The sequence below is a fragment of the Pempheris klunzingeri genome, chromosome 14 (assembly GCF_042242105.1).
Source record: "Pempheris klunzingeri isolate RE-2024b chromosome 14, fPemKlu1.hap1, whole genome shotgun sequence".
In the NCBI taxonomy this organism is placed as follows: domain Eukaryota; kingdom Metazoa; phylum Chordata; class Actinopteri; order Acropomatiformes; family Pempheridae; genus Pempheris; species Pempheris klunzingeri.
In genome coordinates this window covers 18104249-18117108 of record NC_092025.1, presented here as the reverse complement: position 1 = coordinate 18117108, position 12860 = coordinate 18104249, and the positions used below count along the sequence as shown (strand labels likewise).

The window sequence follows — 12860 nt, the reverse complement described above, 5'->3', positions numbered from 1 at the left end:
GCCATTCATATCCCTCCCAGTGGCTGTTTGTGTTGTTTAGGTTCCCTGTCAATTTAAAGTGAACTTGCATTTGCAAATAGGCCCTTTAATATTGGGGCTATGTCTGAGCGAAAGGGCAAAGAGCAGCATTTTCACAGTAATCTGATGCTGCCTGGATTTTAATCCGAATGTTCTCACCTGTGCAAATGAACCAAGTTAAGCAAAGACATTATCTTGTTTTTGAAGAAGAACATACCAGAACATACCAAACATATCTGATAGGAACCACCTCAAAGAATTGTTTCTGTTTGTCCCATCTGACCCAAGTTATTTGCAGACGTTGCATGCTATGACTACTGCTACCACTTCTAGGGCCAGAATCACCACACAGGCATGCAGCCGCTGAGAGTCACGGCCTGTACTACCACTATGCCTACACACACGCATGCAACTGGCACAAATCAGTCATGGCCAGTTTTAAGCGCCAACCTGAAAAGAAAGATGCGCTCTTGATGAGGCGCAGAGGGCCCTGTTCAGAGAAGGCCCGCCGAGGGCTGCAGAGCTGAGAAAATCCTGCGCAGCACGAACAAAAACATGGAAAAGAAGAAAGGGAGGAAGAGGGAAGAAGACAAAAAAAAACATGAACCATGGTTAGTGAGTGAGCAAAGAGGAAGGCTGGTTGCCTCACGTCGTCCGACACATCTTGTAGAGAATTGAGTTACAGGAGCATTTTAGTCTGGAATGAAACAATGACCATCATCTAGTAGGTTGGTCGGTCAGTCAGTGACAAACAAAAAACCTGGTATCACTCACAGAGAAGACACCTGATCAACGAAATTGTGACGGGCTTTATACTTCTGATGTGTACAAGTTGATCATTTTTGTCTTTTCTGTGAGGATGACACAGAGGAAATACACAAAAGGATAGAATATGCCAACAGTTCTTTATATTCTTCTTGACAAGGCAACAGCTGATTCTGCCGATTTCCTAAGAAAGTGCGCTTGCGAGGCCACTTTGAAAGTTCTCCAACTGTTCACGAGTTTATTGTAGCAGCAAGGGAGAGCTGTTGGCAGAGTCTATCCAGCCTGGTTTGTATTCAAACAGGAATGTTAAAGGATCAGAAAGAGAGAAACAAAATCAGCTGCTTCCTCACAATCCTACCAAGGCACCATAAAGTGCATAAATTAAACAAAAAAGGCCATCCAAGTTGTACTTAAGGTTTAAATGCTAAATAAGACCTAACTATGTAATTGTACATGCTCTACACGCCGTTTTGAGAAGAAAGTAACTGCACTGAGTTTCTGGCTACGATCAAAACAAAAGCATTTCAACCACTTTCTACTCACAATTCACAAGGGAACTGAAAGGAAACAGGAGGAGTGTCAATGGTGGATTAAGAAGGTTCGTTGTGGCACCGGGTTTCTGTGGTTACCTATGTTTCCAAGGAGACTGTTGGCCCCGGTGTTTTGATCAGGCCTTAGGGTGTTGCTGTCCTGTCCGATGAACTCCAGGCTGTCCTGTAACCTGAGGGACATGAAACAGAACAACGGGGATACAAATTAGGTTTATGGGGTTTAATTGGTTGATTAACATGCACATATAACATGACATGTATTGTATGTACATTTGAAAAAGTGTGCTTTTTACTTTATTGTGAAAGCTGACCTCATTTACAACAGAGAAAACACAGTAACTATAAAGATAAAACTAATTACGACTAAACTAAAAATACAGAAGAGTGACAGAAAATGGAGACTAAAAGACATTGAGAAACAAAGACAGACAGAAGGACAGTGTCCCTGGGTGACATAAACACAAAGAACATAGACCATAAATGAGACAGATGGAGAGGGGGAGACAAAGATGACATCAAAGTGTATCTGCATGTGCTGGCTTATGGAAGAGGCTGCCATAGGAAACAGAGCGAGAAGTGTGTGTGTGTGTGTGTACGTGTTGATAAGCGCGTGTGTGCTTACGTGTTGAGGCTGCCATACACACTGCCTCCCGTCCTGGCAGTGAAGACCTTACTCAGCATCAGCTGAGGTGGCGATCTGATATGACGATAGTGCGGGGACAAAGATCATCAGCACGTGTGCTCAATTTATATGCTTGTGCACACTTTCAAATCCAACCTTCTACTTCAATAATTCAAATTCTCCTTTTCTTTCTTGTTCCTCCTCTTCGTTCACTTACTACCCTTCAACCAATGTAAAAAAGAATCCCTCCCCCCAAAAAATCTGTACCAACTGCCATGTAAAATGTCACAGAATTTTAGATTTTCTACCACAGATATTTCATCTCCATCTCAAAGAATTGTTTGTCATTTTGTTTTTCTACCAGTACCAGCTGTGAGGAAAAGGGCATCAATGCATCCCTGTTCTTCTTACCTGATCTGGTGGATTTTTAGAGTGGAACCTTTGTAGCTCATAGCCACTGAGCCAAACATCATTTCTCCCAGCATTACCACATCGGACGAACACCTCGAACCCTGGTGAGAAGGAGAGAGAGAGAGAGAGAGAGAGAGAGAGAGAGAGGAGGAGCACACATTTTTTAATGTTGTTACCCTTAAAGAGCAATGTGTGTATGTGTGAGCATTCTGTCTGTATGCCCGCTTATTTAGCTGTGAATGTATGGGTAGACACATACTGCACTGCAGAGGAGTACATTAATTTTGCACAGTCTCATATGCGGTACCTGGAAGCGTAGACCCTGCTCCTTGGTTTCCTTTGTTTCTGAGGTACAGGAGGAGCTGCTGTCCAGGGAACTGCTGCTGCCTCCTGTAGGACGAAGCTGGCAGCATTTCCCGAACATCTTCACCTGGCCCTCAGTGCTCTATGGAGTAAAAACAAAAAATAGAGTATGCTGTGAACACAGGCTCATTTAACTGCAGAAGGTTCGAGTTACATCAGAAAATTACACAACACTTTATTCACTCAAAGCCACAATCTTCATTTTATGCCCATATTTGAACTTGAGTTTGACTTAGTAATGAAAAAGCACTTTTCACTGCTTTGTTTGCAGTCATTAAGAATATAAACAATCTTAAGCAGCCTCTGAAAATATATAAAACCGGTGCAGTACAAAGCATACCAGCCACTGCAATCGTTTCATCAGCCAAGTTGAGTTTTTTCCCCTTTTTCTTTCAAATATAGAGGCCTACACAAATGCTCTCCCTTTAGACTAAGTACATTCACCGGCAATGGCTAAACAGTTAATATGGCTTTTTAGTTGCAACTGTATTTACTAATCCTAATAAATCAGCAACACAAAAAATGTACAACAATTAAAATAACTGGAATCCATAGCTATATTGTATATCTCTGGGACAGAGATTACCAAGATAGATGCAGACATTTAGTTGTTTAAAAAGGTTTGTGCCCATTCATGTGAGAACAGCCCATACACATGGGAATAGACAACAAAGTCAAGAGGATTTATTGTAGTGGGACTTCATTCATGGAGGCCTCTGTGACTGTGAGTGACAGAGTGCTCACTTTACCTATAAAAAGGCAAATTTTCTGTCTAATTTCACCCTGATCTTTTAACAAGTCCCAAAAATACAAAGTCACTGGCCCATATTAAGTAAAATTCTTAATGGAAAACATAAATGAAGTTAAATTGTTGAAAACATAGAAACCTAACCCTGAGGCACTTGTGTAAACAGCAAACTAAAAGCAACGTGAGCTCAATCAGCCTGTGTCATGTGCCTTCTTGACTTGGCAGTCTATTCAAGAGGAATGCATTTGGAAGGGTGGGAAGCAGAGGGGGAGGGTGTGTGTGTCTTTTTTTTTTTTTAAGCTAGGCTCTGGTAATGGCTCACTTGAAACCACTGTTGCTGCCAATGTAAGAGAGGAAGAGAGAGGAAGGGAAAAATGAGAGGGAGTCAGAAACAGAATGAGATGAGGAGTGAAGGAAAACACTTCATTCTGCTCTTTTGTATGTTAGTAAACACTGCAGACATGTTTGCAACTTGCTCTCGACATTTTTTATACATTGATAGGAGCGATTTTGTGGCGCACACACACGTGCTCATGCTAATAAAGCCACGCTGATTCTGAACGAGTGTGTGTGTGTGTGTTTGAGTGTGTACATGGGTGTGTGTGTGTGTGTGTCCACTGCAGTGCAGTGTGAGGTGTGTACACAGAGGCCAGCAGCATGTGACTGCCAGTCATATGACTCTTTCGGGAACTCGTGAGCGAGCAGCACTGCAATCATACCCTCCCTCCCTCTCTCTCTCCCTCCCTTTCTTGATCTACCACTGTAGCTTTCCTTTCCCCCTTTAATACTTCAATATCTTTCCAGACCAGATCTCTCATTTCCAGCTCTCTCCTTTTTTACATTTTATTCTTCCCCCAACCCCCGTACTTTTTCTTCATTTCTAAATAGTTTTTCACCCATTCCAAACGTCTCTGTAAATTCCTTGTTTCTATATTCCTCTCTGACCTGCTTTGCTTTGTTTGTTCCCGCTGTTGATCTCTCCAAAATAAATTCCCCTGAGTGGACAAAAAAAAAAACAACAAAAAAAAAAAACAGCCATCATGTGATAAAAGTCAAGTCACATAGTTGCTAGCAAAGTCCTAACGGTGCAGAATGCACCAAAATGATTGTTATCGGACTAGAAAACATTCACATTGCACTGACTTTGCTTACTCATTTCTTCTGCATTTCTCTATGCATTATTTTAAAAGCTCACTTCAAACAAATATCACTGAGTAACACCCACACACACTCTATACCCGGCACCAGTCCAACCCCAAATGTACAGCTTCTGTAAATCCGCATGTGTGAGTTGAGAAAGTTAAGCAAACAGACAATCCAATTCTTAATGTCAGGGTTTCATAATGACAAGGTTGTGACATGACAATGAGGCAAATGGACAGACTGGTGTGAAGAGAAGGTGAGGCAATACAGAAAACCTGGTCAGTAAAGAGGAAGCAAAAAGATAGGTGAAAGTGGCAGGTGTGAAGAAACATGATGAGAGAAAAAGACAAATGTAGAGTGAGACACTCGTCGAGTGTCTACAATTGTATGGCAGGGAGAAAAAGGAGCAAAAGCAAAAAAGAAAGCTGAAGTCGAGCAATATCTGGAAAAATAAAGAAATCGTGGATATTTTCTTAAATGGAGAGGGGTAGTGAGATTTCAAAGAGTGAAAGGGAGGATTAGAAAAGGGTAGTTATAGCTGGCAGACAGAGAGGCAGACAATACACAGACAATGCAGGAAAGACCAATATATCCAGATGAATTTATAGGAAGGTTTTTTAGAAGAGGACAGTAATCCTGACATTAAAGAGAGACAGAATTAAGAGAGACAGAAAAGACAGTCTGATTTAGAGAAGGAGAAAGAATGGCTGAGTGTGAGACAGGAGAAGAAGAAACAGACGAAGACTGACTGACAGAGCGAAAAAGACAGGCAGCGTGTGACACAGCCGTCATGTGAGGATGAAAGAATGCTGCTTAGACATGGGCTGTCAGCTGAGGCTATTATTATTGGAGATAAGAGCACCAGAACAAACCTCTCAGGGTCAGACAGAACATGCAGCAGAGTTGTGAAAATATTAGGCATGTCATTCAAAAATGTTTAAAAAAAAGGGAAAAAAAAAAAAAAAAAGAAAAGAGTAGCGACTGTGTGACTGTTTGATGGAAAAATCAGCTGGCAGCTGCAGTACAGGAGAGGTTGCACACCCAGGGCTGGTAGTCAAAACACATAATCGACAATCAAAAGCTATTGTTGCACACACCCTGATAAAACACTGCTATGCTGTTGTAAAACACTTTTTATCATCTCACTGGCTGAAATGGGCGTGTTGGGTGAGACAGATGTCTAAAAAACATTGGGTGCTACAAACCTGCGGGAACATTTTAACATTAATAGCATTCCTCTCAAATGGGAAAAATAAATTCTGTTGTCAATTACTGCCCTTTTATAAAAAAATAAGACATTAAATAAGTGAATAAATGTCTGATTCATAAACAAGGAACACATCACAAACAGGACTTGCACACTGTCCAGCGGGACACATTCCCTGCCATCCCATGCTTGATCCCGCGGTCAGACGCTGTTCACTGTGGGGCAGTGAGGCGTCCCGCGGGATAAGCAGGATAAGGTGCAGCTTGTGTCCTCTGAACATCATGAAACCATCACATGACCACTATTGCATGGCACGCCTCTGCGAATGCCTCTCTATTCTTATCTTTGTTCATGCCAAATTTTAGTTTTTAAAACCTTTTAAATGTTACCTGGGATTCAAATGAACAAAATAGAAACAACTGTAGCTGTGTAGCGGTAAGTAGAAGGACACACACACACACAAACCAAACATGGGACTCACAGTGATGGGGGTTTCCTCCGTGCCCCTCTTTTTGGCATTGGAGTCGAAGAGGACATTTCTGCCGCGCCTCTCGCAGTCCTGGTACACTATCAGCCTGATCTGACTGGGCTCCAGCTGGGGTATTGGCCAGCTAGATGGAAGGATAAATGGACAGATTAGAGAGCTATGAAGAGAGCTGGATGTAGGGTGGGAAGGTGAGAGAAAATAGCCATTAGTACAAACAAAGTGGCATTTTGGCAGGGATCAGTGAGGATGAAACGGTAAAGTCAAGAAGAATTTTACATATTCTTACATCTTTCATGCTTTTCTCAGATTATTTCTTCCTGGGAATTTGCATATTATTGACAACACATAGTAGTGAATGGAGCGGTGGAGAAACATTGCAACTTTTTAGAACATGAATCTGATAACTGACACAGGAGTACTGACACAAGTCATTACTAAGTAATTTTTGTGGCAGCACTTTTTAGAGGACTTGTATGCAGGCTTTGACTTTGTAATATCGATGGAGCTCCTATTTAAAGCTGATTTCAAGCTGCGTAGCATATTTAAGCTGAGTATCCAATTACTGCAAGGCATCTTCCAAAGATCCATGTGGCCAGAAAACTGGCTATGCTTTGAGCAGGAGGGAAAAGGTAGAAAAAAAAATGTACTAACAAGCTTTAGAAAATCTGCTTGAGCCATCATCACTCACAGTGGGCATGGCAGAGCCAAACACCTCCATGCCATAGCTACCATTCATCCATCTCATATCGCAACTAGTAGGGAGCAACAAATATATGCCAAGACAATCTACTTCCAACCTACCACTAAAGATTTATAGTGCACACAGACAACAAGCAGCCACTTCTGACACTCAATCAGCTGGTTTCAAAACTAGGCTAACTTTTTCCTTACTAATCCTAGGAATATTTGCCTATGCTCAGCATACGTTGTTTGCAAATCCTCCCTGCTCTGCATTCATATAGTTACACAGTGACAGTCACCCAGTTTAACCAGTGTGTAGCTCCACTAGCTGAGTTAACATTTGCTCATTTTCCATTTCCACTAAATCACAATGTAACATTTAAATATCCACATTTCTAAAATAAAATCAATCAATTAGATTCTAAATTCTTAGCCAATCAAGACTCCACTACTCCACAATTGAATGCTGTTTGAAATACTACAAAGGCTGCCCTTAATCAAACTTGAGTCATTAAAAAAAAATAAGATTTTACACTGTTATAGACTTTAGCAGTGGCACATTTTTCCTGGCAGGAAACACAGTCTAACAGTTAAATAATAGTTAAGCTGTTTTCACTGGCAGCCTCTGTCTCATGCCTGTTGCTAGGTTACCACTGATTTCATTCAGATCATTTTATTAATGCTGGTCCTCTCAGGTAATGTTGTGAAGGATGTTGTGGCACATTTACCCCCCACTGTGAGCACTAGCAGGCCTTAAAGGGGCTTTGGCAGCCTCTCTCCTCCGCTTCAGTGGAAACTGACCCCTGGTTGATTTAGTGGAGGCTATAAAGATGACAGAAGATTGGACAGACAGACAGACAGTCGAGGATTTCTGTCTGATCGGACAGATAGGTGGGTCAGGCAGATGGACACAGAGCTGGACCTAAATATAGCTTTTTATTGGGGAGCAGGGAGTGTTACCAAACAAAAGTGTTTACAGTTAAAGGGCTGGCGGGGAGGGCTGGAAAAGGAACAGTTAAGTCCATTTCACTTGCCAACAAAATAGCACGCATACAAGCCCACATTAAAAAAACAACACTTGTTGGTCAGTGAGCCTTGGCAGGGCAGGGAATACCTTTGTGTTGGTGGATGGTTCTGTGTGTGTTAGAGAGAGTGTCTATGTGTACATTCCCATGCATGTGAGCTACTATTTACCAAACACTGGTGTCAAAGTATGACCAGCATTCTTGGAGGCGAGAAAATACAGTCTTGCAGGGGAGCAGGGGCAGGGAGTCATGTGCTGCAACTTGCCGCAGCGTTAAGTTGTCAAACCAAAGTCATTTGTCAGATGGAGCCTTGAGAGGCAATCATATAAAAGTACACTTTTTGGGGACGTATTATATAATGGTGAGGCGCCTTTTCTGCATGGAAACATCCACAGCATCCAATCCTGTAGCTCTCTTCGTTTTTACCAGAAGCGCTGCCTACCAAAATGGAGCAAACCCAAGATCTGAATTGTGTGTGTGAGTGTGTGTTTGAACTGCTAAAACATATACTGTTGTTCCAGTGTAAAGGTCCTTATTCTTAAGATGTAACACCAGTAAATGCATTACCAGGCATAATGCATAACATTTATTGTATCCTTGCAATGGTTTAAGGCAACCTTCAGATTAAAAAGTACAGTTAAATGTCAAAATCTATCTTTAGATAAAGTTTACTAAGTCAACCTTAAGTAGTATTAGCCAACCACGTCGGCAGTGTCAACACTTCCTAGGGTGGTTTCAAAGCAGAAGCCTATCATTGCCATTTCATTATGCACATGCAGGAAAAGTTAAACTACAATAAGCAAGTGGCTTTTGGTGTACGGGCACACTGCTTCTGTCTTCTGTTGTCTGTGCCCAGGTTTGACACACACATACAAACATCACCATGTATTTATGGGTTTCTGCCTTAAAAGCCAAATCAATGATGAAGCTGCAGGATAACACCACTTCCAATGCGTCTGCAATGAATCCAACAGACAGACACCTCCGTCTCCCTCAGACACGCATTCAAAATAACATCCACCTCGTCCGTAGCTTTTAACACCAGCTCCATCCATTTAGGACACTCCTATTGCCCCTTGTGGACCTAGGCCAAGTATTACTGACCTCTTAGGCATGTAATGAGTTCTCAAAAACTAAGCAAAAACATGCACCTATTGTTGACACTCAGGTTTATGATTCAGGGCATTGGCGGAGTCTTGCCATGCAGGTTCTTTGTGCATTAGTATTCTGGTCACAAGTTGTTTGGAAGGTTGTCTGATATAATTACCATAATAACCACTGTGAGAAGCCTCTAGCACTCTCTTGACATGGATGTGATTCTAAAATTTGGCTGCAACATTCAAATTTGTCCAGACTTGGAGTTTTACATTTAACTGGGACAATTGTAACAGGTACACAAGCTGCAAGTGATAACCAGGCAGTAGCTCATAATTCACTGGCACATCTCTGACCAGACTGACGGTCACCCTCCTTTTAGACCATTACAGTAATGTGTTGGAAATTTATCTCAAGACCCAAGAAAACATCCAACCAGGATTTGCATGGGTTGGAGGTGATTAAGATATACTCCTCTGGTGAATGGCAGTTCTATTGTTGCTCTTCTGCTCTTTTGTTAGACAAACAGTTAATTAGTGAGTGCTCAATCACCTCTTGGGTTTTCTTCTCCCGGCTCCTATCCAAGGGAAGACCCCAACCTCTTTCCCAGTCTGAATGCTAAATGGGTGATGTAATGCCTGCCTGGCCTACAAAATGAGCTCAAATTGCATTGTATGGGGCTGGGTTGATGTTAAGCTCTCAGACTAGTGTGTAAGATTACCTTACACATCAGGTGGTCGTTCTAGTCGGTCACATGCCTTTTTGTAAGTGGACTAGTGCCTTTCATGTAGCGCTGCAACAATAAATTGATTAGTTATCAACAAATTAATTGGCAACTATTTTGATAATTGATTGATCTGATTCTAAATTCTTAAATGTGAATATTTTCTGGTTTATTTACTCTTCTTATGACAGTAAATTGAATATCTATAGGTTGTGGACAACAAAAAAAAGAAGACATTTGAGGATGTCACCTTGGACTAATTAAAATGCTCCACCATTTTCTAGCATATTATAGAGTAACAACTAATTGATTAGTCAAGAAAATATTTGACAGATTATTCAACAAGTTGCAGCCCTTCTCTCTTAAATTATCATTTTGAATAGGCTCTTTTTAACCAAGATTATATCTGAGGTCCAAATACATTTCTTAATTAACTAAAAATCAAGTTGCTTAAAGGGTACTGTATATGCGACATGTTTCACTTTGTGGCCAAATATGGGTGAAAGAATTACAAAAATAAGATGTGTTGTTTTCAGATCAGCCCAGAGGAAATCTGCATAATTTGACACCAAGTTCACTGCTCCCTTTGTTTTAAACATAACAGAGAGAAAACACAGAGTGAGAGATGCGAGGAAGAAGGAATAAACACAAGGCAGAAAGCTAGAAAGACAGTCAAAAAGACAGAGCCCTTTTATAAGCAGCAGCAAAAACAGAGTGAAAAATCCTTCCTAAAATAAGGAAAAGATAAAGAGCTGAAATAAAGATGGGGTTCACGGCAAAGGTAGGCGTGAAATAACGAAGAACAAAAGCAGAGAACAACAAAAGATAATAATATTGTTGAATAAGAAAACGCAGCTAACATTGAAGGTCAATGGAGAGAAAACCTGATTTAAGCTTAGATAAGGAGAGAAAACATAACAGAGAACAGAAATGCAAGAACATCTGAAACAGACAGAAAGGCGTTTGAAAGAAAAGACCAGGCGACAGCAAAGGAGGAAGTGTCCCATCAGTGAGCTTGTGACAGTCACAGCGCTGACAGAAGAGAGAGGGGAGTCATTCATAAAAGCAGCACATGACTTCATGACTGTTACATACTTGTACTTCCTTGACCTCTATTGTCTGAACTAAAAATGACTCAAACTTTCTCACACACACACACAGACAGGTATACATTTCCTTGAACAACCTGTTGTTTTTAAGGGAGAGCCCAGGAAGCCGTTTTGATTGGATTACATTTCAAAATGCCAAGAAGGCAGCAAGCAGGACGACGAGCTTATCCTCTTTGAAATTACTCATCTTCTTCCTTGGCATAAGTGATCAAATCTGAGATCACATGTGAAAAAGAGAAGCTCCCTTTAAACTACAACTCCACCCAAACCCACGTATGCCACAATTTTTTTCTTATCCATAAACAGCAACACATAAACGGCATGCTTCACCACAAACCTATTAATCTTCATTATATAACATTGACCTAAAATGATAGAATCAATCTTTGTCAGCACCACAACGCCTGATGCTGAAAACTGCACCCAGGCTACGTCAAACTGCAAATGCCGTTCGGCTGAAAGCAGCTACAAGTTGCCAACAGTGAGGCAGAAGACAATGCTTAAAACAAATGACACCACAGACACTGTGCTCAAACCTCCTCTGACCAACACCACCGTGCCCACTTGGAAGCACATAAGCCCGGTTAAATATTACCGACTCCTACCTGGGCATCATTGCGAGTCTGCCAGTCTTTCCCCAGCCCTCTCCCTCTCTCTCTCTATTCCTCTCTCTTCTCTCCTCTCCCAGCCAAAGCAGGGTCTAAGAATAGCGGTGAACTAAATTCACACAACAACATGAGACTGTCAGGTGATCGCAGGAGCACTGTGCGTGCTGGACAGTACAGAGGCAGCAACAGCAGCGAGCCCGAACTCCTGACTGCCAGAAAGCACTGCGATAAGAGGGTGACAGAGGGGATTTGTTTGTGTGTTGTTTCTTAATCCCACTCTTTTTGTTCCTCTCTCCCTTGCGCTCCCTCTCCTTCTCTCTATCTTTCTTCCGTCAATAAATTTACAACAGGCATGCATAAATGTACAATTTGTCCTGATAATAAAAGAAGTCTTCAAAGTAAAAGCAGGGAGACAAATAGCAGTTTAAAATCCAGATGCTTGTATAAGTAAGAGCTTCTCAGATGTTGATTCCTCTTTAATTCTTCCTTCACAAATAACTGGATAGTGGTTAGTTTTATGACAAATGGCAGCTTATTGAAGTCTGCGGCAAAGTGAGCAGTAGTCAGTGGGGAGAACTGAAACTTTTGCCATTGCACATCTGCCACAACATCCCAATGGATTATCATGTCTGTTCCTGAACTCTGGTGACTATTGGTGAGGACTTAAGTTTTACACTGCATCATTCTAGTAGTATAGCAGCCTGGGAATAAATGATTCCACCACAAAGTTTGATACCTCTGCAAAAACATTACAATTCAAAGATATTAATATTTTAACACCCAATTCTATAAATAAATTGCTAAATGCTGCTGATATATTGTGTAGTAATATTTTACATTTCGGAACTTAACCTGATGCTCGTGTCCAAAAAGGATATGTACTCTGACAACCACTATAACCAACACCCACAGCATCTTAACAACACCCATGCATCCAGAGAGTTTGGTCCAACAGAAAAATTAAGAATTGAGGAATATAAAGAGTACACCTGTTAGGGTAGACGTTATGCTACTGAAGTTGATGCACTGGGAATTTCAATTGCATATGAATGGAAGCCACATATGTTGACACTATCGGAGTCCTGGGAAAATTACTTTGAACCGGCCAGTGACACAAAGTATACAACAGTGGGGAAAAAGCATCCACAGCTGCTCCTGGCCAAGGTGTAAAGTGATGAAAGGTCACAACAAAGCAATCAAGTTTCCTTAACTGTGGTGAGTCTGACATCAGCCTACTTGCTGACCTCAAAGAGCCCTCGCTCTCCCTCCACTGCCACTGGAACATCTGTGCACGTGTGTGTGT

The 12860-nt window shown here is 41.4% G+C and overlaps 1 protein-coding gene across 3 annotated transcripts in view; it reads right to left on the bottom strand.

Annotated features, from left to right (window-relative positions):
• Nucleotides 1-12860, bottom strand: part of fnip1 (folliculin interacting protein 1) — a 38163-nt gene that overhangs the window by 18118 nt on the left and 7185 nt on the right. The window contains exons 2-7 of one of the 3 annotated variants that reach the window (XM_070844102.1): nt 6310-6439; nt 2675-2812; nt 2368-2468; nt 1957-2031; nt 1413-1504; nt 469-552 (exon numbers count right to left, since the gene is read on the bottom strand). In XM_070844102.1, the coding sequence (XP_070700203.1) occupies nt 469-552; nt 1413-1504; nt 1957-2031; nt 2368-2468; nt 2675-2812; nt 6310-6439 (620 nt within the window). Of the gene's footprint in view, nt 1-468; nt 553-1412; nt 1505-1956; nt 2032-2367; nt 2469-2674; nt 2813-4423; nt 4441-6309; nt 6440-12860 lie in introns of those variants that run through there. The other 2 variants (XM_070844105.1, XM_070844103.1) reach the window with 2 other exon arrangements.